General features: G+C 32.7%; 6 protein-coding genes across 9 annotated transcripts; all 6 read left to right on the top strand.

Annotated features, from left to right (window-relative positions):
- Positions 1 to 320: 320 nt before the first annotated feature.
- On the top strand, positions 321 to 3287 carry LOC112701774 (probable amino acid permease 7). The gene is made up of 6 exons (XM_025752532.3): positions 321 to 923; positions 1052 to 1285; positions 1403 to 1496; positions 1580 to 1794; positions 1862 to 2223; positions 2688 to 3287. The coding sequence occupies exons 1-6, from the start codon at positions 845 to 847 to the stop codon at positions 3090 to 3092; spliced, it is 1389 nt and encodes a 462-aa protein (XP_025608317.1). The 5' UTR covers positions 321 to 844; the 3' UTR covers positions 3093 to 3287.
- A 462-nt stretch (positions 3288 to 3749) lies between these two features.
- On the top strand, positions 3750 to 5548 carry LOC112701773 (uncharacterized). The gene is made up of 4 exons (XM_025752531.3): positions 3750 to 3919; positions 4000 to 4187; positions 4760 to 4917; positions 5275 to 5548. The coding sequence occupies exons 2-4, from the start codon at positions 4016 to 4018 to the stop codon at positions 5380 to 5382; spliced, it is 438 nt and encodes a 145-aa protein (XP_025608316.1). The 5' UTR covers positions 3750 to 3919; positions 4000 to 4015; the 3' UTR covers positions 5383 to 5548.
- A 2280-nt stretch (positions 5549 to 7828) lies between these two features.
- LOC112701772 (probable amino acid permease 7) lies at positions 7829 to 10719 on the top strand. The gene is made up of 7 exons (XM_025752529.3): positions 7829 to 8073; positions 8223 to 8459; positions 8862 to 8955; positions 9036 to 9250; positions 9346 to 9479; positions 9553 to 9780; positions 10119 to 10719. The coding sequence occupies exons 1-7, from the start codon at positions 7995 to 7997 to the stop codon at positions 10518 to 10520; spliced, it is 1389 nt and encodes a 462-aa protein (XP_025608314.1). The 5' UTR covers positions 7829 to 7994; the 3' UTR covers positions 10521 to 10719.
- Positions 10720 to 10747: 28 nt separating this feature from the next.
- On the top strand, positions 10748 to 14732 carry LOC112701771 (disease resistance protein RPM1). 3 transcript variants are annotated; one of them, XM_072199873.1, is made up of 4 exons: positions 10837 to 10967; positions 11041 to 11298; positions 11629 to 11939; positions 12379 to 14693. In XM_072199873.1, the coding sequence occupies exons 2-4, from the start codon at positions 11048 to 11050 to the stop codon at positions 14685 to 14687; spliced, it is 2871 nt and encodes a 956-aa protein (XP_072055974.1). In that variant the 5' UTR covers positions 10837 to 10967; positions 11041 to 11047; the 3' UTR covers positions 14688 to 14693. The 3 variants fall into 3 exon arrangements, with proteins under 3 accessions (XP_072055975.1, XP_029143643.1, XP_072055974.1); XM_072199874.1 differs by having other exon boundaries at positions 10748 to 11298; positions 11680 to 11939; XM_029287810.2 differs by having other exon boundaries at positions 10783 to 11298; positions 12379 to 14732.
- On the top strand, positions 14688 to 16136 carry LOC140174537 (probable amino acid permease 7). Its single transcript, XM_072199825.1, has 5 exons — positions 14688 to 14693; positions 14820 to 14829; positions 14894 to 15030; positions 15104 to 15331; positions 15666 to 16136. The coding sequence occupies exons 1-5, from the start codon at positions 14688 to 14690 to the stop codon at positions 15909 to 15911; spliced, it is 627 nt and encodes a 208-aa protein (XP_072055926.1). The 3' UTR covers positions 15912 to 16136.
- A 1576-nt stretch (positions 16137 to 17712) lies between these two features.
- On the top strand, positions 17713 to 22496 carry LOC112701770 (disease resistance protein RPM1). Of its 2 annotated transcripts, none has more exons than XM_025752524.3 (3): positions 17713 to 18210; positions 19247 to 19551; positions 19865 to 22496. In XM_025752524.3, the coding sequence occupies exons 1-3, from the start codon at positions 17930 to 17932 to the stop codon at positions 22222 to 22224; spliced, it is 2946 nt and encodes a 981-aa protein (XP_025608309.1). In that variant the 5' UTR covers positions 17713 to 17929; the 3' UTR covers positions 22225 to 22496. The 2 variants fall into 2 exon arrangements, with proteins under 2 accessions (XP_025608309.1, XP_025608308.1); XM_025752523.3 differs by having other exon boundaries at positions 17794 to 18210; positions 19241 to 19551.
- The last annotated feature ends 4906 nt before the right edge of the window (positions 22497 to 27402 follow it).

The raw sequence follows: 27402 nt of genomic DNA, 5'->3' as shown, positions 1-27402 counted from the left end.
ATAAGCTACCCATAATTATGTAAGAAGTAGCAAGTTCGAGTCTCCTTATTTTTAGTAAAAAAATATAATTTTTTATTGTTCTATTCAGTAATAATAACAAATTAAATGCCAATAAATTATAATTTAAATGACACAAGTTATCTATAATCATGTAAAAAGTCGCAAATTCGAGTCCCCTTATTTTTTGTAAAAAAAAATAACAAATTAAACTTTAAAAATATCATCACAACTTGCATCATTCATATCATAGAGCATTACCTAACCATTTTTTCAACTAGATCACACACCCCTATATATAAATCTTATTTAATTCATTACTTAAAATCACACTACACTTATAAATAATTATTAATTATTATTTTTAACACGGGGTTTGTTCTTTTTGTGTGTGTGTCAGAGTAGTTTGTAACCTTGTATGTTACAGGTTTTCTAATTTTTATACACTGATTTAGATCACATTAGTCCAATATGTACCTAACACATGACACATGTCAAGGACAATGATACAGAGACACACATGCATATGTTTTAGATTCATTCTCATGCAACAACACGTTCATTAGAATTCTAAAACTTTTTAGTGTTGCAACAAAATATACATTAGAATTCAAAACAAAACAATAATTATAAAATAGAAAGAAAGAAGAAGAAAAAGGTGGTACATGCCACCTAATTTTTTTTGATTGGACGTTGTTTGATTCATGTAGTCAATTAGATTTAGTGGGATAAGACTCTGTTGTCGTTGTTGTCGTTATCGTCGTAGCTATCATAGGCTTACCCGTGAGGCTTCAAATTGCAGTGACTTTAGTGGTCTATCTTTGAGTTGAATTCTTGGATTGCAAAAATGGGAGTGCAAGATTCTCTCCAAATAACAAGAAGTGGTACTGGAACTTATGATGATGATGGCCATCCCAAAAGAACTGGTAAAACAAAAGATCCTCCATAGGACCATTATGCTATAACCATTCCAATTTTCTTAGGTTCTTGAGTTTGAAAAAATCCTGAAATTTTTTTTATTTGTCCTTGTTTGCATCAAATTCTACTATACCAGGAACTCTAAGAAGTGCAGTGGCTCATATCATCACTGCTGTGATTGGTGCTGGTGTTCTATCCCTAGCATGGAGCACTTCTCAATTAGGATGGATTGCAGGCCCAGTTTCATTGCTTCTATTTGCAATTGTCACCTATATCTCTTCATTCCTCCTTTCAGATTGTTACAGAACTCCAGATCCTGTTTCTGGCAAAAGAAACTACTCTTACATGGATGCTGTTAGAGTCTATCTTGGTATACTAGTCTTTTAACACATCAATCACTCTAATTAGCCTCAACTAAACTATGCCATCATCATAATCATACCATAATCATAATTATACCTTCTAACTCAGTTTAGTGTTAGTTTAGGTAGTAAAAGGACATACTTGGCTGGCTTCCTTCAATATTTGACCTTGTATGGGACTTGTATAGCTTATGTTATTACCACAGCAAGCTGTATAAGGTACTTACTTTAGTGTTAGATTAATTATTAGTATCTATCCTTGTTACTATTTCTGATATAGTTTTTGTTTCAAATTAATGCAGGGCTATTCTGAAATCAAATTGTTACCACAAAGAAGGGCATAAAGCTCCATGTAAATATGGGGATACATTGTATATGATGCTATTTGGAGTTGTTCAGATTGTGATGTCATTCATACCTGATCTTCACAACATGGCATGGGTTTCAGTTGTTGCTGCCTTAATGTCCTTCACATATGCTACTATAGGACTTGGACTTGGCATCACAACTGTCATAGGTAAAAAGCTATTATATGTTATGATATTTGTTTATAATTATAAGACTTAATATGGTTTGTGTTGTAGAAAATGGAAGAATTATGGGAAGTATAACAGGAGTAGCAGCTTCAAGTACTGCTGACAAATTGTGGTTAATCTTCCAAGCACTTTCTGATATTGCTTTTGCCTATCCATACTCAATCATACTCCTTGAGATACAGGACACTCTAGAGGCTCCTCCATCAGAGAACAAGACCATGAAGAAGGCCTCCATGATTGCCATATTCATCACAACATTCTTCTACCTCTGCTGTGGATGCTTTGGATATGCAGCTTTTGGAGATCAAACACCAGGAAATCTCTTAACTGGCTTTGGTTTCTATGAGCCTTATTGGCTCATTGACTTTGCCAATGCTTGCATTGTTCTTCATTTGATTGGAGGATATCAGGTACTACCAAATATTATACACTTAGGTAGCGTTTGTTTTTAGATACTGAACTTCAGAAGATTCCAAAACTGGAATTCAATATTGTGTTTGGTAGTTAGAGATTGTCGAGACATAAAATTTTAGTCCTTCAGTAACTCCAGAAAGTGGGGACGGGACTGAATTTTTTGACAGAGACTGAAATTTTAATAACATTTATTCTAAAAAATATTATTATTTAACTTTTCAAATTCCAAATATATCCCCTCAATCTCAATATTTATCTTAAACTAAATATAATACTGAGATATAACTCAGTCGGTATATTTTATACCAAACACAATATCTCTAAGTCTTTGTTCCAGTCTCAGTTTTCCTACCAAACGCAGCCTAATATATACTTCTATTTTAGCAAATTGTTTTTAAATATGTCTATATACTTATAAATATGTGATGTTTATAAATTTGGGGCGTTTATTATTGATCAGATTTATTGTCAACCAATATACAATGCTGTTGATAGATGGTGCCAAAGAAAATACCCAAACAGTGAGTTTGTGAATAAATTCTACAGAATGAAGCTACCAAAGTTACCAGCATTTCAAGTGAATCTATTCAGAATATGTTTCAGAACAACCTATGTTGTTTCCACAACTGGACTTGGAATATTATTCCCTTACTTCAACCAAGTTCTTGGAGTGTTAGGGGCCATAAGCTTTTGGCCATTGGCAATATATTTCCCAGTTGAGATGTACTTTGTGCAGAAGAAAATTGAAGCTTGGTCAAGGAAATGGATTGTTCTTAGAATATTTAGTTTTGTTTGCTTTCTTGTCACAGTGTTAGGTCTTATTGGATCACTTGAAGGAATAATTAGTGCAAAACTTAGCTCATGAAATTCATTAAAGACTCTTGTTTAGCGTGATTATGTTTCTAGTTTGTTTGCTTATATATTATTGCATTATTATATTCAAATTTCATGTAAATTCAACATACATGGAATTATATTGTTTGCTATTTGTACAAGCAAGTGTAATGCTACAGAATTACTGAAAAAGAAATAAAGTACATGTGAGAAATTTGTATACAAATTTTGGATACGTATAATAATATTATATATTATATTATATAAAGTATTTGGAAGATGTTTAAGTACCAAATAAAATTATTGTATTTTTGGATATTTTACTCTTTTGAGTATTTTCCCTCCATTTTGGACATTGATAGTGAACTTAAATTTGTTTAAAAAATTTAACAATTCTTTTACACGTATATTTTTTTTTTTATAATAGACACTATTTTGACATAAATATTTTTAATAATTAATAAATTTTTTTGTTTTTTAACTCAAAATAATATAAATATTCAATTAATTAATAACTATGTTTTTATATAAATATAAAGAATATTTAGTATATGAATAATATTATTGAATTTTTAAATAGTGAGAATATATATATATATTTTTGGTGTAGTAAACAGGACCTAGGCCCAAGAAAAGGATTACACACCCATATCTTTAATGGGTTTCTAAGTGGTTTTTGGACAGGCGAAAAAAAAGAAGCCCAAAAGAGAAGGCCCGAAAGAAAGCCTTGTAAGGGTTTGTTGTTGCGCGAGCTGAGTTGCAGCTTCACTCACAAAAGCCACCCGCCGGCTGCAGCCACCTCACTCCGGCGACCTGAAACAAAATTCCAAACCATAAATATTTCAATTTTTAAAAAAGGTTTATCTCTTCTCTTCTCTTCAATTGTGAGCATGAAATGAAATGAACTAATTCATCAACCAAATCGATCATTGTTGCAGAGGCCACGTGGCAGTGATGTATTTGTCGAGAACGTTTGGGCGAACACTGTTCGCCGCAGCTGCTAGATCCAGAACCTATGCTTCCTCCGCCGGAGCCGCCACTGCTTCCGGCGACAAACCCCGCAACCCTCTTGAGGAGTTCTTCGAGGTTGACAGGGACATGGAAAGTGATAAACCTATTGTATATGGTATCAACTTTGCGCTTCTTTCTCTTCCTTCATTTCCATTGTTATAAATAACTTAGGGTTTCTGTTTGTTTTCCAAGTTGGTTCTAGCTATAGAATTTGATTCCCACCAGTTTTTGTGGTTGGTTAGCTCACTAAACTGTATCCAAATCAAAGCTTATATCTACTAATTATTGTGCTAATTGGCCTAAACCTAAATTTGCATTATAGAATACTCCTGAATTGCTATAATTATTTAAAATTGTGGTTGTTGTAGCAATTATTGTGTTTTTTCGGAAAATCATAGCTATTTGGGATGTAATTGCTATTGTGATTGCATTGCAGAATGCACCACAATAGTAATATTGCTGCGCAATTGCAGTTGCAGACTGCGAGTTAAGATCAAATGACCAATGATAATAACAAGATTGGGAAATGTTAACTGAAATTACATGATTTCACTGTGTTTGGATGTTCATTTTTGTTGCTTGTGTGTTATGAATGTGGTTTTCTTATTTGCAGCTGTAAAAGATGTACCAATTATGCTCTAGTGATGGGTTTGTTGGTTAGTTACTTGGTTTATGTGCTGTTGTTAGGTCGGGGTTGGAAGGCCTCCGAACTGCGTTTGAAGTCTTGGGATGATCTTCATAAGTTATGGTATGTGTTGTTGAAGGAGAAAAACATGCTCATGACTCAACGCCAGATGCTCAATTCCCAGAACCTACGATTTCCTAACCCGGAACGCATCCCCAAGGTATATATATATATATATATATATATATATATATATATATATATATATATATATATATATATATACATATATATGATTTCTCTACTTGTTTACATAATATGTGGATACTTCATAGAACAATGGTTATGGTGATACTTTTGTGGTTTGAGTTTAATTTTCATGTTCTGTGTAATTATTTTTGCTAATGTAACATTATGTGATTGGATGCCGTGTAAAATGGTTTTATCCCAACAGTACATCAAAATTAAATGGTTTTCTCGTAGGAAATGTTTGCATAGGACAGAATACAGATTAGAGAGAAACACTAGGTGATTAGTTTAAGTGTTTTCTTGTTGAGAAGTTTGTTTGTGAAATCAGGTACGGAAGTCAATGTGCCGCATCAAGCAAGTACTTACAGAGAGAGCAATAGACGAACCGGATCCCAGGAGGTCTGCTGAGATGAAGAGAATGATAAATGCTCTCTGATGATTCGCAATAGAACATTATTGAGAAGGACTCTTGTCTTTGATGGATTCTTGGTTTGCAAGCTTTGTTTTTGCAACAAGTGGTTTACATTGAGATGTACCAGAAAACTATTGAGGCTATTCAACATGAAAGATAAGCATGTATGCAGTATCTATATTCTCTGTTACATCATTATTGGTAGTTATCTAGGTTTTGAATTGGGAATGTCTCATATATTTTCACAAGGAACTATTAAACAATCCAAGCAATTAATACTCGCATATTCTTAGAGCACGTTAATGCGTGCTATAGCCTATAGCCACTAATTACAAGCTCGCTTACCTTAGGCGTAAGAAACTCACCTATAGTCGATTTCACATGAAATTATTTTTGGATGGTTGACATGTGTTACTATATGGTTAAAAAAAAACAGTTTATTTTATACAAATGATTTTTAAAAAAAAAACAATTCAAATTGGACCAGTTACTTTTATTCCCTTCTTCGTTGTTTCACATTTAAAATTCATTCTCTTCCAATCATTTTCTCAAAACTAATATCAAACTTTGAATTAGTATCTTCTTCTTATTTATATTTCTTAATAAGATTTATTATTTTAAATGTATTTTTTAATTTATGTTTTTATTCACTTTTCTATGAATGATAAAAATTATTTAATAAATACGTAATTATTTACGTTTGAAAATTTTACTGTTTATATTTTTGTCTAAAGTCAATACAGAAATTTATTTTGGGAGTTTTATCTTTTTTATTTTATTAAAAAAATAATTATATTAGCAAATAGAACACATGAAAAATATTAATTAGTTTTGAAATTTTGTGTCAATGGTTACGTGGGATCGTGTTTAACATAGTTGGTTAGTATGAACTAAGAAGATAGAAAGAAAAAACAAAAATAGAGATTCGGAAGATATCATAAATGTCAAAATAATTCATCGTAATTTTAAGTGATGGAAGACAAAAATGTTTTATTGTGATGATATAGTGGTAGTGTAATTGTCTGAGTTACGTCCTTTTTATTTTGTTAGATTTTTTCTATGCTATCCTATTCTTGATGGCAAGATATTTTCATTAGTTGTTCTTTTTTTTCTATTTTTGGGTCGATTTTATTTTGAAAAATTTTAAAAAAATATTGTTTCAGACAAAATTAATAATATTATATTCAATTATTTAAGGAGACCAAATTAATATTTTGATTAGATACTTTTATTTCATTGAAAATAAATTCTAATTTGTTAGTAAAAATACAAAAGCATGTATGACAGGAAAATTATAATTTCTAGACAAATAAATTATTGTCTTATTATCTTAAAAAAATAATTTATTTATAGAATAATCTTGAAAAATCAACTATAATTTGCATGAAAATAATTTATTAGTAAAATAAAAGTTAATTGATTGATTACCATGAAATTTAATTTTACGGTAAATTTGTAATTGAACATATTTTTACAACTTAATTTAAAATCTGTTTACAGCTTAATTTAAGATTTGTGTTAGAGAAGAAATTTAGCAACTGAACATGTAAGTCATGGGAAACAGATGACACTATTTATGCCATTTCTATAAAAAAAAAAAACGTGAATTTTATTTCTTTTTCAGAATACTAAGTTTTACTTTTTCAAACAATTTATATACATATATTTGATGAAAATTAAATAAATAAAAGTTTAAGATAAATTAAAAAAAAATTGGTCAATAAGAATAAAGAAAAAGAACTACCAAATTCATCAATTAGAAATTTAGGAATAATACGCAGATTAAATGTAGTTATTTGATTTACTCAAATTAGTTTTTTTTAAAAAACCATTTGTATAAAATATATTAGTTTTTTTTAAACCATATGATAACGAATGTAGTTTTCGGTTACATAAGCTTCGATTAACAAGGTGTGCTGAGTACACTTTGAATAGTTTAAGATACCATCCATAAGAAGATCTCAACGTAGATTTGTTACCGATCCGAGATAAGTTCCGTATAATGCTGGATTGATTAGTCAACACAGATTACGTGATACTGTTTCGTACTTGTGCCAAACCAATCTTGTGGTTCACAGACTTTCACGTTCAGTTTTATAATTACTGAAAAAACTTGTATGGGTTCTGTACTTGATAAGTATCCTCATATTAAAAGGATAAAAATGCTATTCATAAAAGGGGTTAGGAATAAACTATATCCAGCCAGCGTTGAAAAAAAATTAAATTAAATGAATAAATAAATAAATAATGCTAAAAAATTATCAGAATTGATTATTTTTTGCTATAACTTTTAATCATTAACTTAATTATTTTAGTCTTATAATTCAACAACATATTTTTAATACACACTTTTAAACATCGATGGTTAATTTATGACTAAAAACAATAAATTTTGAAACACGTTTTCCATCTACATGTTGATCATGTCATTCTCACGTTACATACTTTAATAATACCAACAAGAAACCTCATAAAAAAAGAAGTAATAATTCATGCTCTGTCAATAAAAGTAGAAAACCTTAAATGCGATTCGTTATTATGCTTTTATAGTGAGGAAGAGGCGGATATAAAGAGTCAACAACTTCTCATCTCTATTGAGGATTGATCTCAACAAACCTTAAAAGCAAGAAACATACATGGGGTTAGCAGCAGAACCAGATTCAAGTAATGGTGACAAGACACCATTGTTGCTCTCTCACCCTCTCAAAAGAACAGGTTTGTTTTTGTCATGTCTCAAAATCTACATGTAACGGCCGCAATAATAATTGGTGCAGAGCCAATTGCCAAGACAGTTGGCACTGCAGCAACAATATTGCGGCCGAAATGTAGAAGAATGAATGAACGAATGAACGAATGATGAATAGGGACGGTGTGGACGGCGGTGGCGCACATAGTGACAGGAGTGATAGGATCAGGAGTGCTGTCTCTGGCATGGAGTGTTGGACAGCTTGGATGGATTGCAGGGCCATTCTCCATTCTCATCATTGCCTCATTCACTCTCATTTCTTCTTTCCTTCTCTCCAACACTTACCGTTCTCCACATCCTCAATTTGGACCTCACCGTAGTGCCTCTTACCTTGATGCTGTTCATTCTCATCTAGGTACATTCTCATCGTTACTTTTCTTTAGTGGTTGTTTTGAGGCACTGTAACAGAGATTAAGAGACTGAGACACAGTATCATGTTTGTTGGCTTAAAAACTGGTACTAAAATTTCTGTCTCCGTCCTTAAAATTTCAGTATTTCAGGGACACATGGGACTGAAATGTTCAGAGACGGTGACTGAAATTTTAATAATATTTTATATCTAAAATACCTTCATTTTAATTAATTAATTTCAATTTTATCCTTTGTACAAATTAAATTAGAGTTTTATTCTTATTTCAATTTCTGTCTCTTACTTTGCACCAAATAGAATACTGAAATTTATTTCGGTCTCTGTCTCTTAGATTATTCTTACTCTTTTTAAGTCTTTGCATCAAGATTCTTGTTGGCTGAATTACAGGACTAAAGAATGGACGGTTATGTGGCCTTCTTGTGAATATAAGCTTATATGGTTTTGGAATTGCTTATGTTATTACATCAGCTATCAGCATAAGGTGCATCATCTTAGACTTATAGACTAGTACTCTCTTGTTATATGCATTATTGCTGATATTAGTTTAGTTTGTGACTACAGAACAATCTTGGTTTCAATTTGTTACCATACCAATGAAGAAGAAGTAGCCTGTGAGTTTGTAGATGCATATTATATGCTAATTTTTGGGGCTATACAAGTTGTACTCTCACAGATACCTAACTTCCATAACATTGAATGGCTTTCGGTTGTTGCTTCAATCATGTCATTTGCTTATTCTTTCATAGGAATGGGACTTTCCATTCTGCAAATCAAAGGTATGGTCTTTACTCTTTAGACAGTTGCTTGATTCGTGCGGTTGCAAGCTACAATTCAAAAGCATTTAACTTTCTTACTCTACAATTTGATGCAGAAAAAGGGTATGTTGAAGGTAGCATTGAAGGAATCAGAAGCAGGAGTAGAACTGAAAAGTTATGGCTTGTTGCTCAAGCACTTGGTGACATATCATATTCCTATCCATTCTCAACAATTCTCTTGGAAATTCAGGTATATCTGTTCTATGATCATACCAGAACTTAACTACTATAGATTCTAATATAAGTTGCTTTGATTGTTGAAGGATACTCTGAAGTCACCTCCACCGGAAAACCAAACTATGAAGAAGGCCTCTGTGATATCGGTGGCGATCACAACGTTCTTCTACCTTGGCTGTGGAGGAGCTGGATATGCAGCTTTTGGTAATGATACACCAGGAAACCTCTTAACAGGTTTTGGATCCTCCAAGTATTATTGGCTTGTTAACTTTGCCAATGTTTGTATTGTGGTTCACCTTGTTGGTGCATATCAGGTACACAAATACAACATAGTCTTAGTATATATATCAAACGATAAATTTTAGAATATTACTACACATCTAAGTCTTTTTATTAATCATAGTCCAACCAAAATAAACAATAAGACTTAGAATAATACTAGTCATAACTGCTTTTCGTTATGTTAGACCAACTTAGATAGACTTAATTAACAAAAAAAACTTAGATATATAGTATTATTCTAAATTTTTTATATGGTTGTCTAATTTCACTGTTGGAGTAAACTATCATCAAATAATTGTGTAGTTTATCATGTCTCCTATGGTATTTTCTCTGTTTTAAAATAAGTATCTCTTTCACTTTTTTGGTGCAGGTGTATAGTCAGCCACTTTTTGCCATTGTTGAGAATTGGTTCCGCTTTCAATACCCGGATAGTGAATTTGTGAATCACTCATATTTCTTGAAACTGCTATTTTTACCGGATTTTGAACTGAATTTTCTGAGGCTTTCTTTCCGAACCGCTTACGTGGCATCAACCACAGTGATTGCATTGATGTTCCCTTACTTCAACCAGATTTTGGGAGTACTAGGAAGCTTAATCTTTTGGCCATTAACCATATATTTTCCAGTGGAAATGTACTTAGGTCTGTCTAATACTGAAGCATGGAGTGCTAAGTGGATCATGCTTCGGAGTTTAAGCATTTTAGGCTTTGTTTTTGGTTTGTTTACTCTCGTTGGTTCCATTCAGGGAATAGTAACTCAAAAATTAAGCTGAAAACAAGTCAAAGAATCCCAGAGAAACTACTCACTATTCATTTTCATATATCATTTGCATATGTTTAACACAAGTTTTATTATATGTTCATTAAGAAGGTAAAAAGATTTTTACCAGATAAAGGGACTCAAATCTGCAATCTTTTAGCTGAGTATGAGAAAATTATGTCATTTGAGTTATAGTTTATTGGCAACAAAAATGTTAAATTAGTTGTTATATATTTACGTATATTTATTTATACATATTGATTTACACATTTTTTTACTAAATAATTAGAATAATAATAACATAATAAAAAAATTGAGATATCAAATACAGATTCCTATATATTTATTTATTTGTAAACATATGATTCATTGGTTAATTGAGAAGAAATGTTACTTAAGAAAAAGTATAAAGGCAAAGCTAAAGTAAAGCAGGGAATAAGTTAAAGGCAAAAGGGAAGAGGTGAGTTGAAGTTTAATTTGCATTATCTGTGAACTATCTCTTCCATTTTGATGGCATCAGTTGCGGTGGACAGCTTGATTATGAAGCTGGCGCGGTTACTGAATGAGGAAGTGACGCTGCTGAGAGATGTGCGGACGAAAGTTGAAGGAGTGAGAGATGAGCTGTGTTTGATCCAAGCTTACTTGAAGGATGCTGATGCCAAGGCAGATACTGCTGACACCTCCTCCCACGCCGTCAAGGTTTGGGTCAACCAACTCAGACGTGCTTCCTTTCGCATCGAAGATGCCGTTGACTTTTACATCATCAAACTAGCACCTCACCCATCTCAAAGGCAAGCATTTGATTTGCATAAATGTTAGAATAGGAAATAAACAAAGTAGCGAGAGAAAAGGTAGAAACTTACGTGTATTTTTTTTTTTACCAAAGATAGGAGATTCATACCCGCAAACTCTTAGATGAGTATGGAGAAACTATACCTTTTGAGCTATAATTCATTGTCAGAAACTGACGTGTATTTGTCTTCAGATAAAAATTATTAGACATATTTGACTAAATTGTTACTTAAGGAGTCACAGAACTGCGAGCCTTTACCATTATATAAGCTATGAGTTTGTAGTTTGTTAGTTGCAAATTAACTAACTTTGGTTTGTTGTGATGAAAGGCGTGGTATGCTGTGTAAGTTTTGTTTGGTGATAACAAGTGTGGTACCCAGGCACCGGATCACATCTGAGATTGTGAACGTGACAGCGTCCATACGGAAGCTCTACGAAGATAAGCATGCTCTTGGGCTCACTCCATCATCAGAACAAAATGTGGCTGAACGAATACGCTATGACCTTCGAATGGGTTCCCATTTTATTAGGGATGATGAACTTGTGGGAGTTGATTATGCCAAGAATTTGCTCACTGATTGGCTCATACATGGAGAAGCCAGGCGCACCATCATCTCCGTCGTAGGCGAAGGGGGACTCGGTAATATTCTTATTGCTCAGTTATTACTGTTAGAAACAAGCTGAAAAAAGAATTTGTGTATTATTGAGTGTATTCAAGTTATCTATTCAAGTTGTTTTGAATGATACAGTATAAAAGGGTATTTATAGGTATTAAGAGAATCATAATAATAAATACGTAATCTCCTATAATAAATATTCAGATATACTTTAAAAAGATTTTACAACTAGTTTTATACTTAGAGGAGTTGTTATTAGAGATGAATCCCAAAATATTATTGAAATGTTACGGACTAATTGAAAGATTTTAAAATCCATACTAGTGATTTGTTAAAATTTATTGTGGCTTTATACTCTTTTCCCCGTGTGAGACGTAATTAATGGAAGAACAGTTTATATTTATATAAAACCATTTTCTAACTTAATTTCTTTCTTTTGTTCTTATTAATATCTCCGTAAAGGGAAAACAGCAATTGTTAGGAATCTCTACAACAAACATAAGGAGGATTTTGATTGTTATGCTTGGATAACTGTGTCTCATTCCTTCAAAGAGGAACATTTGCAGACTATAATACAAACTTTGTATGAGAATGATGGTAAAAAGTATCCTGTGGAGGGAATCAGGGAAAAAGAGGTGGACAAGTGTAATTTGACACAAAAACTAAGAGACTACTTGCAAGGAAAGAGCTACATGATCGTGTTTGATGATGTGTGGGAAATAAACTTTTGGGAATGCATGGAATTTGCTTTACCTGCTGATACCAACATCAGAAGCAGGATCATCATCACAACAAGGGACAGAGGAATAGCTGAATTTTGTCAACGTTCTGCTCCGGTTCATATCCACGAACTAAAACCATTACCTGCTGATGATGCTTTGAAGCTTTTTCTTTTGAAGACATTTCAATTTGACCATCATGGTTGTCCTCAAGATCTGAATGATTTGTCTCAAAGATTTGTTAAGAGGTGCAAGGGAGTGCCACTTGCCATTGTAGTTATTTCGGGCCTCCTTTCAACTAAGAAGAAAACTGTATCTGAATGGCAAAAGGTATATGATAGCCTCCGCTCAAAATTCTCCACCGATCCTCATCTTAGAAGCTTCTATCTGGTCTTGCTAGAAAGTTATCATGATCTTCCTTACCATCTGAGGTTATGCCTTTTGTACTTTGGCCTTTTCCCCCAAGATTACTCCGTTAAGTGTTCAACGCTTATTCGCCTATGGGTAGCAGAGGGCTTTGTGAATGAAAATGAGATGTTTGGAGATCAAACACTTGAGGAAGCAGCAGAAGACTACTTAGCTGAGCTCATTCGTAGAAGCTTGGTTAAAGTCTCCAATGTGTTTGTCAATGGCAAGGTTAAAAGTTGCAGGGTCCATGATTTGATGCATGACTTTATTGTCAGAAAGTGTGAGGAGTTAAACTTTTGCCAAGTGGTGAGCAAGCAACAGTTCGGATTTCATGAATGGACGAGGCGTATATCAATCCAGAATATTGACAAAAGTGCTTTTATTGGAAATGATCAAAGTTTTGTTCGGGTGCGATCCTGTCTTAGTTGTGGCATTGAAGAACTTTCAGAATCTGTGGTAAAATCTTTGTTCTCCGGTTTCAATCTCTTGGTGACATTAGGCCTTGAAGATTTTCCACTTGATCATCTTCCTGAAGTTGTAGGAAACTTATTGAATTTGAAGTATTTGAGCTTAAGGAAGACGAAAATCAAGACAATTCCCAAGTCCATTGGCAAGCTTCAAAAGCTACAAACTCTAAACCTTAGAGATACACAAGTACTAGAGCTACCTATGGAAATCAATAAACTTGTTAAGCTGCGACATCTTTTATCTTATTCCTTCGGTTCCAAAGAACATTGGCAACATTTATTAGGCTTCAGGTTGAATGGAGGGATTGGGGGTTTAACAGATTTGCAGAGTCTTGCGATGGTGGATACAAGTACAGCTAATGGGGATGGAATTATTCGAGAAATGGAGAATATGATCAATATGAAGAAGTTGGGCATTGTTGAGTTAAGTGAAGTCAATGGAAGTAGTGTTTGCAATGCCATAAAGAACATGCCCAATCTTTGCTCTCTATCCATCAAGGCAGCCGAAAACTGTGGATTTCTTGTGCTGCAAGCAATAGTTGATCCTCCTGCTAACCTGCAACGTCTTTACCTGAATGGGCCTCTGCAGAGATTGCCAGAATGGATTCCGAAGCTTAAGCATCTTATTAAGTTACGCTTGATAGGGTCAAGGCTAGCTGAAGATCCATTGCCTAAACTTGAAGGCCTGCCAGAATTGCTGGAACTCCATCTTGATCACTATTGTGAGAGTGAAGAGGTACATTTTAAATGCGGCTGGTTTGAGAAATTAAAGGAGTTAACCTTGCAGAGGATGAATACTCTGAGGACTTTAAAGATAGATAAAGGGGCATTGCCTAAGCTTGAAGTCTTGCGGCTGGGCTCATGCCCTCAAATAATAGAAGGGGCGGATGCTATTCAAAATTTGGAAGCTCTTAAGAATCTTTACCTCATTGACATGCCAATACAATTTTCATATGATATTGCTCTTAATAATCCTTACGACATTGACATGCCAAGACAATTTGCAAATGATATTTCTACCCCATTAAAGGAAAACACAACACTGTATATTTCTCCACCTTTGCTCCCTCCCCCGCAACTTACTCCGCCGCGCCTTCCTCCCAGGAGGGGACAAGTAAAAGTTAAGGTTTTACAAGATGTGGCATCCACAGCTATCAGATTTCTTTCGGCTGCCTAAATGGAGGTGCGCCGTGGTTGAATGCAAAAAGCTTAAAAAATGCATGTACAAACTCTGTTCCAAAATGTTTTTCATGTTGTATATTTGGTATTCATAAGCGTTATTGACCTATTAGTTTTAAGTTAATTATAGCAACTCTCAGGTAATTCAGAACCATTCAACTCAATGCATGTATTTAACTTTCTTGTACATACAAATTGATGTAGAAAAAAAAGGATATGTTGAAGGTAGCATTGAAGGAATCAGTAGCAGGAGTAGAACTGAAAAGTTATGGCTTGTTGCTCAAGCACTTGGTGACATATCATATTCCTATCCGTTCTCAACAATTCTCTTGGAAATTCAGGTATATCTTCCCTATGATCATATCAGAACTTAACTACTATAGATTCTAATATAAGTTCCTTTGATTGTTGAAGGATACTCTGAAGTCGCCTCCACCGGAAAACCAAACTATGAAGAAGGCCTCTGTGATATCGGTCGCAATCACAACGTTCTTCTACCTTGGCTGTGGAGGAGCTGGATATGCAGCCTTTGGTAATGACACACCAGGAAACCTCTTAACAGGTTTTGGATCCTCCAAGTATTATTGGCTTGTTAACTTTGCCAATGTTTGTATTGTGGTTCACCTTGTTGGTGCATATCAGGTACACAAATACAACATAGTTTTAGTATATATATCAAACGTTAAATTTTAGAGTAATCATACACATCTAAGTCTTTTTATGAATAGTCCAACCAAAATAAATAATAAGACGTAGAATAATACTAGTCATAATTGTTTTTTGTTATGTTAGACCAACTTGGTTGGACTTGATTAAGAAAAAGACTTAGATATGTAGCATTATTCTAAATTTTTTATGTGGTTCTCTAATTTCACTGTTGGAGTAAACTATCATCAAATAATTGTGTAGTTTATCATGTTTGCTATGATATTCTCTCTGTTTTAAAATAAGTATCTCTTTCACTTTTTTGGTGCAGGTGTATAGTCAGCCACTTTTCGCCATTGTTGAGAATTGGTTCGCTTTCAATACCCGGATAGTGAATTTTGTGAATCACTCGTATTTCTTGAAACTGTCATTTTTACCGAATTTCTCACTGAATTTTCTAAGGCTTTCTTTTTTCGTTATTCTTGATTTCCATTATTTTTTGATATCAAGCTCTGAAATCATTTTTGAAGAAGAAGAAGCAGCAGAATATGAGGAGGAGAAAGAGAAAGAGTTCTGAATTATGCATAAGGTGTCCTTTGGGTGTATTTCTGTAATCATTTGGGTGTATTTCTGAAGTTTCATTATTTTCAAAACGATTTCAAAGCTTGATTTCAGAAACCATGAAAATCGAAAAAAAAGAAGCAAGAATACCAGTAATAAACGAGTAAAACAACTAATGAAAAGGCAAAGAGAATAACGAAGAAATATCGTTTGGGTGTATTTCTATAATCGTTTGGGTGTATTTCTGAAGTTCTATTATTTTCAAAACGATTTCAAAGTTTGATTTCAGAAACCATGAAAATCGAAAAAAAAGAAGCAAGAATACCAGTAATAAATGCAAGTAAAACAACTAATGAAAAGGCAAAGAGAATAACGAAGAAATATCGTTTGGGTGTATTTCTATAATCGTTTGGGTGTATTTCTGTAATCGTTTGGGTATATTTCTGAAGTTCCATTATCTTCAAAACGATTTCAAAGCTTGATTTTAGAAACCATGAAAATCGAAAAAAAACGAAGCAAGAATACCAGTAATAAACGGTCAAACGCAAGTAAAACAACTAATGAAAAGACAAAGAGAATAACGAAGAAATACATGGAAGAAGAAGAGTTGTTCATAATCCACGGTGAGTGAAGAGGAAGAGGAAGAGGAAGAAGAAGAGTTGTTCATAATCCACGGTGAGTGAAGAGGAAGAGGAAGAGGAAGAGGAGTCGTTCATAATTCACGGTGAGTGTAGCACTTTGGAAACTGAATAACGCATTAAAAGACCCTAATGTGTAGTAACTTGTAAAACTTGTAAGTCAAAAAGACTTGTATGTGTAACAAGCCTCTTTTTAATATTATTTTAGATTTATATCACGCTTGTATTTAAAGTTAAAGTAAATGATTTTAATCTTAAAAAAGATTCTCAATTATTAAAATATTTATTCTAACGAAAAATCCTAAAACTCAATCTCTATTATAATAAATAAAACAAGTAATATTACAAAAAATTTTAATAATTCAAAATATTATTTATATGGCTAATTTATATTCTTTATTGATTATAGAAACTAATTTTACCAATTCTAATATTACTAGACGAAGATGTCATACCAATCAAAAAATTAAGAAAAAAAACAAAACAAATCAAAGACACATTTTTAGACAAAGAATATACATATAAAGATAAAACAAAAAAGATAATAAAAATACATACAAGTTAACCATTCAAAAAGAATATATTGTCACAAAAATATATGACACAAAAAAAAACAATTCAGCAACAACCAAAAATTAAAAAGAAAGATAAATAAAAATTAAGTTTGTCAATTAAAATAAATACAAAAATAAAAAAATAAAAATACAACTTTATACAAGTTTAATATATAAAATTTTTGTACTACAAAATATTCTATATCAAATTTAACATTAATTTACATGCATTTTAATTAATTTTTAAATATTATAATATTTATTAAAATAAAATAATAAATAAATTCTTAAAAATTTATACTTTAAATATATTAATTTCTAAAAAAATATTTATAAAATTTTTTAAAATAACAGATATAGATATATTATCTTCAATTTTGTTAGTATTTTTTTTTGTTTCAATAGACAGTAAGATGTCCCAAATATAAATTTTAAGTACTTTACTGTATTTATTAAAGTATAGAAAAAATTTTAAGAATATCGAAAACTTTCAGTTATTTTAATAGTTAATTTTAATTAATATATATTTTATAATTTAGATCAACGGTTAAAACAACTAGAATATTAATGTTTTCGGTACACTTAAAACTCTTCCTAAAATATATTATATACCAGAAAAAGTCTAGGGGTCATTGATGGCTAATTGATGGCTAACAATAACAAAATTGTTGGCCTAGCATTGCTCTATATACCATGCGTGCATCACGCGGGTCTATGCAGTATGCACGGGTCTCACTCTATCAAACATGGCAGCCATAGCCATGAAAAACTAAAAAGTGGTTGATCATAAAATGCTCCTCTGATGGATCCCTAGTGCTCCTCCATTTTGATTTGTTGTTGAGATGGCATCAGTTGCGGTGGACAGCTTGATTACGAAGCTGGCGCAGCTGCTGAATGAGGAAGTGACGCTGCTTGGAGTTGTACGGACGAAAGTTGAAGGACTGAAAGTGGAGCTGTGTTTGATACAGGCTTACTTGAAGGATGCTGATGCCAAGGCAGACACTGCAGACACCTCCAACCACGCGGTCAAGGTGTGGGTCAACCAACTCAGGCATGCTGCCTTTCGCATCGAAGATGCCGTTGACTTTTACATGATCAAACTTGCACCTCACCCATCTCAAAGGCAAGGATCTTCTTTACTTGCCAATTATATCTCTGCTTTTCATGTATTATTCTTTATACATTAGAAATCAAAGTCAAAACCCTAAGCTAATGTACTTTACTCTCAAAATAAGCTTTGTGTTGTGCAAGGAGAGAGTTAGCGCCAGTAGTAGCTGTTTGGGTTGCTTAGAAGTCGTGACCGAATCCTTAGGAGTGGCAACTAAGTTGATAGCTGAGTTACATGAAAATTTAGTCAAATCAGTCAAATTATTTAACGACTCTCAGTTAGTCAGTTTTCATCAGATTATATTCAAATTGGTCCTAAGGTTACACTTGTGTCCCGATGTGGTCCCAAAATTTCAATTTACTCAATTTGGTCTCCCAAACTTAGCATTCATGACTCATGTTAGTTTCTGACTTGTTTTTGTCACATAACTGTTAATGTGCTAAAATAGACCAATGGTTACCACATTGGACTTTTTAATGGCTATTGGACGTGGTAATTAAAACTTTTTTACCTCAATTATCTCACTATGAAGTATGAAGGTTTTAAAAGCCAAATTTTAATTTCACTTAAAGGTTTTAAACATTTCTTAAGGAGCAATTTGAGGTAAAAAGTTTCAATTGACACATCAAATAATCTTTAAGTGTGACAGGCGTTAGCCTATCTTAGCAGGCTACGGTTCTATGACGGAAACAGGGCCAGGCATTATACCAAGTTGGGAAACTAAATTGAGGTACAAGTGTAACTTCAAAGGTATTAACTCAGTGACACCTATGCAGCAGTTTTCGTAGCCAGTCTCCCATCACCCACTGAAGGTTGAAGTCTAACGAAGTTAGGGATGGTTGGCTCCCGGTTGATACATACTCGAGGATTTACACCTAATGACCTGATAAAAAAAAGAGAGAGTTGACATGCATAACATAGACTAGCACATACAATAGCCACTTAAATTTTAGTTGATAAAAGGGAATTATATAAGCTATAGGCTAGTTGTCTGTTAATTGGATTTAACTAAGTTTTGTTTCTTCTCTGAATCTTGTTATGTAAGCCACAGCATGCTATCCAAGTTTGTTTTCATGATAACAACTGTGGTACCCCGGCACCGGATGGCATCTGAGATTGAGAATGTCACAGCATCCATACGGAAGCTCTATGAAGATAAGCAAGCTCTTGGGCTCAGTCCATCATCAGAACAAAATGTGGCTGAACGAACATGCTATGACCTTCGAATGGGTGCCCATTTTATTAGAGATGATGAACTTGTGGGAGTTGATTATGCCAAGAAGTTGCTCACTGAATGGCTCATACATAGAGAAGCCAGGCGCACCATCATCTCCGTTGTCGGCGAAGGAGGACTCGGTAATATTCATGTTTCTCAGTTATTACTTTGAAGACTTTACAAGTAGTTTTATACTTAAGAGTTTATCTAAGTTACTGGAGTGTTGTTACTATAGATGAATCCCAATTAGGGACTAATTGAAAGATCTGAAATTCCATAATAGTGATTCGTTAAAGTTTATTGTGGCTTTATGGTTTATACTCTTTTCCCCTTATGGTACGTATTCATGTAAGAATAGTTTATATTTAAATACAAACATTCTCTCTATTCTCTAATATCATAACCATTTCCTAACTTAATTTCTTTTCTTTTGTTATTAATATCTCTGTAAAGGCAAAACAGCTATTGTAAGGAATCTTTACAACAAACACAAGGAGGATTTTGATTGTTATGCTTGGATCACTGTGTCTCATTCCTTCAAAGAGGAACATTTGCTGACTACAATACAAACTTTATATGAGAATGATGGTAAAAAGTATCTTGTGGAGAACAGGGAAAAAGAGGGGGACAAGTGTAATTTGACACAAAAACTAAGAGACTACTTGCAAGGAAAGAGCTACATGATCGTGTTTGATGATGTGTGGGAAATAAACTTTTGGGAATGCATGGAATATGCTTTACCTGATGATACCAACATCAGAAGCAGGATCATCATCACAACAAGGGACAGAGGAATAGCTGAATTTTGTCGACGTTCTGCTCCGGTTCATATCCACGAGCTAAAACCATTGCCTGCTGATGATGCTTTGAAGCTTTTTCTTTTGAAGACATTTCAATTTGACCATCATGGTTGTCCTGAAGATCTGAATGAATTGTCTCAAAGATTTGTTAAGAGGTGCGAGGGAGTGCCACTTGCCATTGTAGTTATTTCAGGCCTCCTTTCAACTAAGAAGAAAACAATATCTGAATGGCAAAAGGTATATGATAGCCTTCGCTCGAAATTCTCCAGTGATCCTCATCTCAGAAGCTTCTATCTAGTCTTGCTAGAAAGTTATCATGATCTTCCTTACCATCTCAGGTTATGCCTATTGTATTTTGGCCTTTTTCCCCAAGACTACTCCATCAAGTGTTCAACGCTTATTCAGCTATGGGTAGCAGAGGGCTTCGTGAATGAAAATGAGATGTTTGGCGCTCAAACACTTGAGGAAGCAGCAGAGGACTACTTAGCTGAGCTCATTCGTAGAAGTTTGGTTAAAGTCTCCAATGTGTTTGTCAATGGCAAGGTTAAAAGTTGCAGGGTCCATGATTTGATGCATGACTTTATTGTCAGAAAGTGTGAGGAGTTAAACTTTTGCCAAGTGGTAAGCAAGCAACAGTTCGGATTTCATGAATGGACGAGGCGTATATCTATCCAGAATATTGACAAAAGTGCTTTTATTGGAAATGATCAAAGTTTTGTTCGGGTGCGATCCTGTATTAGTTGTGGCATTGAAGAACTTTCAGAATCTGTGGTAAAATCTTTGTTTTCCGGTTTCAATCTCTTGGTGACATTAGGCCTTGAAGATTTTCCACTTGATCATCTTCCTGAAGTTGTAGGAAACTTATTGAATTTGAAGTATTTGAGCTTAAGGAAGACGAAAATCAAGACAATTCCCAAGTCCATTGGCAAGCTTCAAAAGCTACAAACTCTAAACCTTAGAGATACGCAGGTACGCGAGCTACCTATGGAAATCAACAAGCTTGTTAAGCTGCGACATTTTTTATCTTACTCCTTTGCTTCCAAAGAACATCGGCAGCATTTATTAGGCGTCAGGTTGAATGGAGGGATTGGGGGTTTAACAGATTTGCAGAGTCTTGCGATGGTGGATACGAGTACAGCTAATGGGGATGATATTATTCAAGAAATGGAGAATATGATCAACATGAAGAAGTTGGGCATTGTTGGGATAAGTGAAGTAAACGGAAATGGTGTTTGTAATGCCATAAAGAACATGCCCAATCTTTGCTCTCTATCCATCAAGGCAGCCAAAAACTGCGGATTTCTTGCACTGCAAGCATTAGTTGATCCTCCTGCTAACCTGCAACGTCTTTACCTGAATGGGACTCTACAGAGATTGCCAGAATGGATTCCCAAGCTTAAGCATCTTATTAAGTTAAGCTTGATTGGGTCAAGGCTAGCTGAAGATCCATTGCCTAAACTCGAAGGCCTTCCGGAATTGCTGGAACTCCATCTTGATCACTATTGCTGGAACTCAAAGGTACATTTTAAATGCGGTTGGTTTGAGAAATTAAAGGAGTTAACCTTGCAGAGGATGAATACTCTGAGGACTTTAAAGATAGATAAAGGGGCACTGCCTAAGCTTGAAGTTTTGCGGCTGGGCTCATGCCCTCAAATAATAGAAGGGGCGGATGCTATTCAAAATTTGGAAGCTCTTAAGAATCTTTACCTCATTGACATGCCAATAAAATTTAAAGATGATATTGCTCTTAATATTCCTTACAACATTGACATGCCAATACAACTTTCAAATGATATTGCTCTTAATAATCCTAAAGACATTGACATGCCAAGACAATTTGCAAATGATATTTCCACCCCATTAAAGGAAAACACAACACTGGATATTTCTCCACCTTTGCTCCCTCCCCCGCAACTTACTCCGCCGTGCCTTCCTCCCAGGAGGGGACAACTAAAAGTTAAGGTTTTACAAGATCTGGCATCCGCAGCTATCAGATCTCTTTCGGCTGCCTAAATGGTTGAATGCAAAAGGCTTAAAAGATGCATGTACAAACTCTGTTCCAAAATGTTTTTTATCTTGTATATTTGGTGTTCATAAGCGTTATTAACCTATTAGTTTTAAGTTAATTATAGCCACTCTCATTTAATTCAGAACCATTTAACTCAATGCATGTATTTAACTTTCTTGTACATACAAATTGATGTAGAAAAAAGGATATTTTGAAGGAATTAGTAGCTGGAGTGGAACTGAAAAGTTATGGCTTGTTTCTCAAGCAATTGGTGACATATCATATTCCTATCCATTTTCTTTTTATGGAAATTCAGATATTCGGATCAAATATATTCAACCCAGACAGTGTCATGTGGGGTAAATAGAGAATTAACATTTCTGTTATAAAATTTTCTAATATTATATTTTTGGTGTTCAAGTAGTGGAAAACAAACAGGAAAGGAAGGATTAAAAGGAGAAAAAAAAAACAAGGCATTATCATCGGTTAGCAGACCATACACATTAAATAAAGAAAGCTTTCTTCTTGATTTAGTTGTATTGGTATCATTTGTTTTTTATTTAGATTAAAAATTAAAAGTATGTAGGATATTATTTCACATGTAATCAACTGAGGGTTCAAACATTGGATTCCTACAAAACAAGTTGCATTTCCAATTTTTTTTCTCCCTCTTTCTTGAGAATATGATTGTAGGCTCATTTTTTTTTTTTTTGTTATGCTTTTAGAGAAGGTGATATGCATAGATATGGATGATGGGTGTGTTCTTAAATAAGATTGGAGATCAGGTTTTTGGGAGGTATAAAAAACTAAGGTTCCGATTTATAGAGTGACAAATTTAAATTTAGAAGGTTGTAAATTGGAGCCTCTGATTTGAGTTAGTTTTTTTTTTTTTTTTAAAGGTTGAAAATTGGTGGATTAATTTTGAGATTTTAAAAAATAAAAAATCCAATTCGGTAGGTCAATTTTGTATCTTTCTTAAATTAGATGGTCTGATTTATTTTTAGTCATTTTTCAAATTCTAATTATTGTACATTTAAAATTGGTTTGATTATCTTTTCACTAATTTGCTTCTTTTTTTTTTTAAATTTTTAGAAAAAGTACTTTTATTTTTCTCATGGAAATAATATCCAACAAACTAGTAAAATAATAAATTTTAATTTACAAGAGGAGCAAATACTCTAACTTAAAATTTTAGAATTTGTAATATTGATGAATTTTCTACAACCTATTATAGGATTTTAAAGGAAGTGAATGCATACATTTGGCTCGACTATTTTATTATGAAATTAACAAGAAGTTGGGCAACCTCGGATTCTAGAAAAGTTATCACGCACTTGATCAAAACCAATAGTAAATTTTTTAATAAAATTTAGATTCGCTTAATCCTTCGAACTAGAAAATACTATAAAAAAAAATGTTGGAAGATTTCTTAAGATTCCCTTAACTAAGGACATATTAATGGACAGACCCGCACGAGGGCCCATTTCATTGGATTCTTACAGAAAATTATGTGGGATCTGAGCTCACAGACACAAACTGGCACATGTTCTGACACACTTTAATTAATTTAATTAAATGTAATATGTTTAGTAAACAAAATTAATTCTATAATATTTATATGTTGGTATCTAAATTTTGTTTAATTTATTTTTTATTAATAAATTTTAAGTTTTTAAAAATTATTTATTTTTATATATTTTAAATTAAATATTAATTTTTAATTCTTTTAATAAATAAACACTATTTTTAGATATCATAATATTCACCAGAAAACAAATAGCTGCGTTCACACTGCGCAGTCAAAATAGCTTACTTTGTTTAACAGACTTAACGGTAACCGTGTGCCGTTATTTTACTATTATTTTTCAATTGTGTTTTTGTAATTAACATCAGTGGTGGACCCTAATATAACTTTGATGCATGATCATAGGGATTGATTGATCCATTGAACTTACCTAATTAATATTAAATTAAATTTTTTTTTTTTTTTTTTGGTTTCCCACGGTATCCCCCAACCCGACAGGCCAAGGACTAATCCGTCGCGGTACTGAGCTCCATTTAAGGGTTTGCCGCTGGCCAATGAGTTGCTGCATGCACAAGGCGGGATTCGAACCCCCGACACTTGCTTAAGCGGACTAGTGAGCTAACCACTAGACCAACCCAACTTGGTTATTATTAAATTTTCAAAGACAAAGACAAACAACAATAATGCCGCCGTAGATTATGAGTAGTGGGATTTAGGCTTTCCAACTACAATTTTCAAACACATTAATATTCAATATGATTATTTATTTGAAATTGGCATACAACAATTTTTTCTATATGCTGTAACCTGTAATATATTTTTGATTTATACAATGTAACTAGTAACTGTGTTGGCTAAAAACTTTAAAACTCAAAGTGATTATCATCATATGTGTATAATAGTGCATAAGAGAGAATTAGAAGAGGAAATTAATACAAAAAGGAAGCGTTTAATCATACATAAACAGAGTACAAGAAAGACCTATGAAAAAAATTCGAATGTAATTGTTTTCATATGAAGTTGATAGTCGAAATCGTTAAATAACAATTTAATTAAATTTGTCAAATCATCTGATGGTTCTCGACTATCAACTTCATTTTCGTAGTACTGATTAGCTCACCCTAATTTAAAAAGTTAGAACACATATATATCTTCTAGTATTGCTAGGATTACTTTATATAAATTAAAGCTTAATTAATAAAAATAAAAATCTGAATACACCATTAAAAAAAATCAAAATCAAAATCCAGTTGTATAGATATAGAGCCACCCCAACTAAATTTAGGGGGTGAAGATAATAATAAGAATAATAATAACTTTGTTCCTAAGATGAACAACTCCAAAATCTAAAGATCTCTCAAAAAACATAGTCTAAAACTAATAAAATCATGCACTTCAAAAATATCATGATGATGATGGGCCTTGTATACATATATCACTATCTATGTATATCTATATATATATTGTAATAATTTAGCAAACAAAAGGAAAAGAAAGATCTGTTGATAGTGCAAGGCAGAAAAAGACATCATCAAGGTCTTGTGGAGGTTCAAAGAATGATAATGATTTGCGCAAAGAAGAATTTGTTGTAAGAATCCTTGGCTTCTTTGGAGGAGGAGGGCATGTTGAAATCTCTGGTATCCGAAACTTGTCACCTTTTGGAGTTGAACAAACACTGCTGCTACTATTTACCACCTCTGAATCTGAATCTTTGGATGAAATCAAGTAGCTTGTAGACTCATGCTTCTTCTTCAAATTGCTTCTTCTTCTTCTTCTTCTTGTCGTCTTTCTTGTCCTTCCAGAAGGAGCCATTTTCATAGCTTGTGACAAATTAGAGATTGAGAGAAGAGAAAAAGATTATGGTAGTATTGATTCGTCAAAAGAAAGTGATTCTTAAAGCTATATATATATATATATATGGAGTTAAGTTTTAAAGTGATTCTTAAGTTCAACTAAAATTGTCTTCGAGATTCTAATTGTATTAATTAATTAGTGAAAACTCTTCACGTGAAGTTGATACCTGAGAGCTGTTAGATGATTTGACTGATTTGATTAAATTTTCATCCAACGACTCTCAGGTATTAACTTCACGTGAAATTGACTTCGCCTGAATTTTCAATTAATTATATTTTTAAGATTCACAAAAGTGCACATTTCCATTAACAACATGTTGACGTGACTTAAAGACATAAATTATTAGTAACATATGTCATTTTATAATTTGGCCACATATAATAATATAACGACGGATTAATTAGTAATAGGTACCATGCTGACATATAATAAATATATTGTTGGCATCTCAAAAGAGAATAAATATTCTTAATTTAATAAAAATGAAAAATAGCAAATAAAATATTTAAAATAAAAATCGCATCAAAATTTAAAATTAGGATAATTCTGATAATGTGTATATACAATATATGAACTTTGGCTTAAAAAAATGCTCTAAAACATTGATTAAAAGAATAAATGATTTTTTATTTTTCCAATAATATATTAAATGCCTTAAAATTTAATAAATTTACATTTAATTTTTTTTAATAAAAATTTTCTTTCTCTTATAACTTTAAGGAAAAGTAACTCATGGAAAATCCAAATACATGATTTATCAAAAAAGAAACCGCCAAATTCATATATATGTGTGTGCTTTTTTAAGCACTCTCTTAAAGATTGTTGAACAAAGCGAGTCTAAAACACATTTACCCCACTACAGATACCCAAGGCCTTGGAATTTTGATAAGTATGCAAACAATATGATGATGCAAAAAGTGGGAGAGAAATGAAGATCATTCAAATATTTTGGGACCCTATATATTAGACTTTTTATTGTTGGATGATGAATTAAATTTTATTGGGATTTCACCAATGATCTGACCAAAAGCATTCTCAAGTCTAGAGTTGCTTAATATCTATCCCTCGTACCAAACAAGAATTGATAACCCGGCCATTAAGAATCTACTACTTTTGTTTAATTGGGATGGTATAATTCAAAATTCTCCTTAAAAATAATTTTTAAATTTCAGTTCTTCATTGGAATCATATATTATTTTTGTATTTTTTAGGTGATACATTACATTTTTTATGATTATATTACAACTTTCTTTATATTTTAATTTGTATACGATAATAACGTGGCCCAAATAACGTTTAATAAAAAATATTATATATATACTAAATATTAATTATTATGTATTTATAAATATTTATATATGGTGATTAACATATTTTTTTAATTAAATAATCAGTCAATAAAATAATAATAAAATAATTAAATCGGTAATAGATGAATAATTAAATTTATTTATAATAGTATATTAAAAAAATTTTATAAAATACTAACTATATATTTTTATACACAATAATTAATTGATATAATAACTTAATTTTAGTATACAAATAATATAATTAAATACTTAGTGGTTAAGATTCTCATTAGGTTACGGATCCATTAAAATAGTTTAGTGGTTCTTGTTCAGCCATTTTTGTGTAACAAATTGATTACTCATATTATATGTACTAATTGATTCTAATTTCATATGGAGTTGAAAATTAAGAGACTAAGAGGGGTTTGGCACAGTTTCTGTCGTATAGCAGTGGATCCCTTTGGTTTGTCTTTTTAGAGTAATACTAAATCTTAGCTTAATGAACCTTGTCA

This window comes from Arachis hypogaea, chromosome 7 (genome assembly GCF_003086295.3).
Source record: "Arachis hypogaea cultivar Tifrunner chromosome 7, arahy.Tifrunner.gnm2.J5K5, whole genome shotgun sequence".
Taxonomy (NCBI): domain Eukaryota; kingdom Viridiplantae; phylum Streptophyta; class Magnoliopsida; order Fabales; family Fabaceae; genus Arachis; species Arachis hypogaea.
The sequence above is the reverse complement of the archived record's forward strand: the minus strand, read 5'-3'. Positions and strand labels throughout refer to the sequence as shown.

Coding starts and splice junctions, on each gene's coding strand:
- LOC112701774 (XM_025752532.3), top strand. CDS start 845: ATGGGAGTGCAAGATTCTCTCCAAATAACAAGAAGTGGTACTGGAACT. Junction 1,497..1,579: donor ACCACAGCAAGCTGTATAAG/GTACTTACTTTA, acceptor AAATTAATGCAG/GGCTATTCTGAAATCAAATT. Junction 2,224..2,687: donor ATTTGATTGGAGGATATCAG/GTACTACCAAAT, acceptor ATTATTGATCAG/ATTTATTGTCAACCAATATA.
- LOC112701773 (XM_025752531.3), top strand. CDS start 4,016: ATGTATTTGTCGAGAACGTTTGGGCGAACACTGTTCGCCGCAGCTGCT. Junction 4,188..4,759: donor TGATAAACCTATTGTATATG/GTATCAACTTTG, acceptor TGCTGTTGTTAG/GTCGGGGTTGGAAGGCCTCC. Junction 4,918..5,274: donor ACCCGGAACGCATCCCCAAG/GTATATATATAT, acceptor TTGTGAAATCAG/GTACGGAAGTCAATGTGCCG.
- LOC112701772 (XM_025752529.3), top strand. CDS start 7,995: ATGGGGTTAGCAGCAGAACCAGATTCAAGTAATGGTGACAAGACACCA. Junction 8,460..8,861: donor TGCTGTTCATTCTCATCTAG/GTACATTCTCAT, acceptor GCTGAATTACAG/GACTAAAGAATGGACGGTTA. Junction 9,251..9,345: donor TTCCATTCTGCAAATCAAAG/GTATGGTCTTTA, acceptor AATTTGATGCAG/AAAAAGGGTATGTTGAAGGT.
- LOC112701771 (XM_029287810.2), top strand. CDS start 11,018: ATGGCATCAGTTGCGGTGGACAGCTTGATTATGAAGCTGGCGCGGTTA. Junction 11,299..11,628: donor GCACCTCACCCATCTCAAAG/GCAAGCATTTGA, acceptor TTGTGATGAAAG/GCGTGGTATGCTGTGTAAGT. Junction 11,940..12,378: donor CGTAGGCGAAGGGGGACTCG/GTAATATTCTTA, acceptor ATCTCCGTAAAG/GGAAAACAGCAATTGTTAGG.
- LOC140174537 (XM_072199825.1), top strand. Junction 15,031..15,103: donor CAATTCTCTTGGAAATTCAG/GTATATCTTCCC, acceptor TGATTGTTGAAG/GATACTCTGAAGTCGCCTCC. Junction 15,332..15,665: donor ACCTTGTTGGTGCATATCAG/GTACACAAATAC, acceptor TTTTTGGTGCAG/GTGTATAGTCAGCCACTTTT.
- LOC112701770 (XM_025752523.3), top strand. CDS start 17,930: ATGGCATCAGTTGCGGTGGACAGCTTGATTACGAAGCTGGCGCAGCTG. Junction 18,211..19,240: donor GCACCTCACCCATCTCAAAG/GCAAGGATCTTC, acceptor TTGTTATGTAAG/CCACAGCATGCTATCCAAGT. Junction 19,552..19,864: donor TGTCGGCGAAGGAGGACTCG/GTAATATTCATG, acceptor ATCTCTGTAAAG/GCAAAACAGCTATTGTAAGG.